Here is a 2,492-nt window from a genome sequence, read left to right on the forward strand (position 1 = left end):
TGGGGTAAATTAGAGCACTAATAATAGAATGAGCTATAGCGGGAAGTGCGTGCGTGCGTGTGTGTGTATGTGTGTGCACTCCCCTGTTTTTGAAGATGCTGTCCTATCTCAGTTGCATCACCAAACTATTGACCTACTGTAGTTTAATCTACGCTTCATTTGTTCTCAGAAAAGTAGAAGTAGAGACCCAAGAGGAGTCCGTGAAACAACGCTGCATTTAAAGTAAATTAGTTTTCATCGGTTCTCATGTTTATATGTGCGTGAAAATGTAATGAAAAACAATCATAGGGCTGCAACTAACATTAGTAAAATCATTATACAGTCCCCTCCAAAAGTATTGGAACTGTAAGGCAAATTCCTTTGTTTTTGTTGTTCACTGAAGACATTTGGGTTTATGAGACAAGAGTTCAGAATTACAGCTTTTATTTCCTGGTATTAATCAATGATATTACACATCATCAGCTGTGGGGGACAGCTGTGGCTTAGAGGTAAAAAGGTTCACCCACTAATTGGAGGATTGGCTGTTTAATCTCAAGCTTCCCCCAACCTGCATGTCAAAGTGTCCTTAGGCCTGATATTGAACCCCAAATTGCTCCCAGAGGCTGTGCCATCGGTGTGTGTGCATGAGTGACTTGCAATGTGAAGCTCTTTAAGTTGTTGGAAGACTAGAATGGCACTATATAAGTTCTTCAAGACTGTGGAGAGGTGCATCTGAACTGCTAAAAGTTCTACATGGAAGATCAACAAGAGTAAAATCCTCAAGAAAAAAAAAAAAAAAAAGAGTTGGAACCTTAACGCTTAATTATTCATGTTGGATTTTTACATCCATAATCTGATTTTGATCCTGTAGTTGAGCAACAGGCCTCTGAACAGAAACGACTAAAAATTTGCAAACACTGGTTGTTCACCTCTCTACAGTGGCAAAGACAATAGTGCAGCTTAAACTAAGAAGGTCAAGGGTTTGATTCCTTCTTTGTAAGGCAGGAATAGGCACTGTAAATGTGTTTGTTGATATTATCTCTGTGATAGACTGTTCACAGTATTTCTCTGCCTCCTGGCCAATACATGCTGGCACAGGCTCCATCTCCCTCTAAAGAGCTAAATTGGAATGAGCCGGTAAAACAATGAACACATTCACCTTAACTGTTTTACAGTGTGAGTTGTTATTGTTTGAGTGCCACCATAGAGAAGGACTAGTGCTTCCCTCTTGCCTGCCAAAGAACCACATCTTACTCAGCTTTTTCAATCTAGAGTGCTGAACAACAGATGAAAGTGAGTAATCCCCACCCTCTCTCTCTCTCTCTCCATCAGAAACACAAAGTGGATCTGTTCTACAAGGTTCGCCACGTGATGATGGAGCTGATCGACCTGAGAAGGCAGCTCTTGTCTGGTCACCTGACGCAGGACCAGAGCAGAGACGTCAAGAGACACATCACCGTCAGATTGGACTGGGGCAACGAGTGAGAATCGAACACACACGATTATTTAAACGCACATTTACACACGCTGACATGCATGAACTGAGACATCAAGACGTGTAAAGGGATGCAAAGTAGAGTTACGTTTAATTCTTGATCTTGGAAATAGTAGCTGAGAAAACAAGAAAGAAAAGAAACACATTTATCTGATGCTTTTATCCAAAGCGACTTATAATTGCTAAACATGTCAGAGGTCGCACTCCTCTGGAGCAACTACGGGTTAAGTGTCTTGTTTAGGGACACATTGGTAGATACACTCACCTAAAGGACTATTAGTAAATGCAATGTAAATGCTCCGTACTTGTATAGCGCCTTTCTAGTCTTTTCGACCACTCAAAGCGCTTTTACACTACATCTGCATTCACCAGTCACACACATTCATACACTGAGCCTAAGTGCTCAAATAGAAACTAACATTCACACTCATTCATACACTGGCGGAACAGCCGCCAGGGGCAAATCGGGGTTCAGTATCTTGCCCAAGGACACTTCGACATGCAACCAGGGGGAGCCAGGGATTGAACCGCCGACCTTCCGATTAACGGCCAACCCGCTCTACCTCCTGAGCCACAGCCGCAAATTAGGAACACCTAATTTCTCATTAATGCAATTATCTAATCAACCAATCACATGGCAGTTGCTTCAATGCATTTAGGGTTGTGGTCCTGGTCAAGACAATCTCCTGAACTCCAAACTGAATGTCAGAATGGGAAAGAAAGGTGATTTAAGCTATTTTGAGCGCGGCACGGTTGTTGGTGCCAGACGGGCCGGTCTGAGTATTTCACAATCTGCTCAGTTACTGGGATTTTCAAGCACAACCATTTCTAGGGTTTACAAAGAATGGTGTGAAAAGGGAAAAACATCCAGTATGCGGCAGTCCTGTGGGCGAAAATGCCTCGTTGATCCTAGAGGTCAGAGGAGAATGGGCCGACCGATTCAAGCTGATAGAAGAGCAACTTTGACTGAAATAACCACTCGTTACAACCGAGGTATGCGGCAAAGCATTTGTGAAGC

The 2,492-nt window shown here is 42.8% G+C and overlaps 1 protein-coding gene across 1 annotated transcript in view; it reads left to right on the forward strand.

The window, feature by feature from the left end:
• The first annotated feature begins 1,342 nt into the window (after positions 1-1,342).
• The window catches only part of LOC123987514 (dedicator of cytokinesis protein 3-like), an 86,121-nt gene continuing 84,971 nt past the window's right edge, over positions 1,343-2,492 (forward strand). The window contains exon 1 of the mRNA XM_046076474.1: positions 1,343-1,460. Within this exon, the coding sequence (XP_045932430.1) occupies positions 1,351-1,460 (110 nt within the window). The 5' untranslated portion in view covers positions 1,343-1,350. The remainder of the gene's footprint in view (positions 1,461-2,492) is intronic.

The sequence above is a fragment of the Micropterus dolomieu genome, linkage group LG18, assembly GCF_021292245.1.
Source record: "Micropterus dolomieu isolate WLL.071019.BEF.003 ecotype Adirondacks linkage group LG18, ASM2129224v1, whole genome shotgun sequence".
Taxonomy (NCBI): domain Eukaryota; kingdom Metazoa; phylum Chordata; class Actinopteri; order Centrarchiformes; family Centrarchidae; genus Micropterus; species Micropterus dolomieu.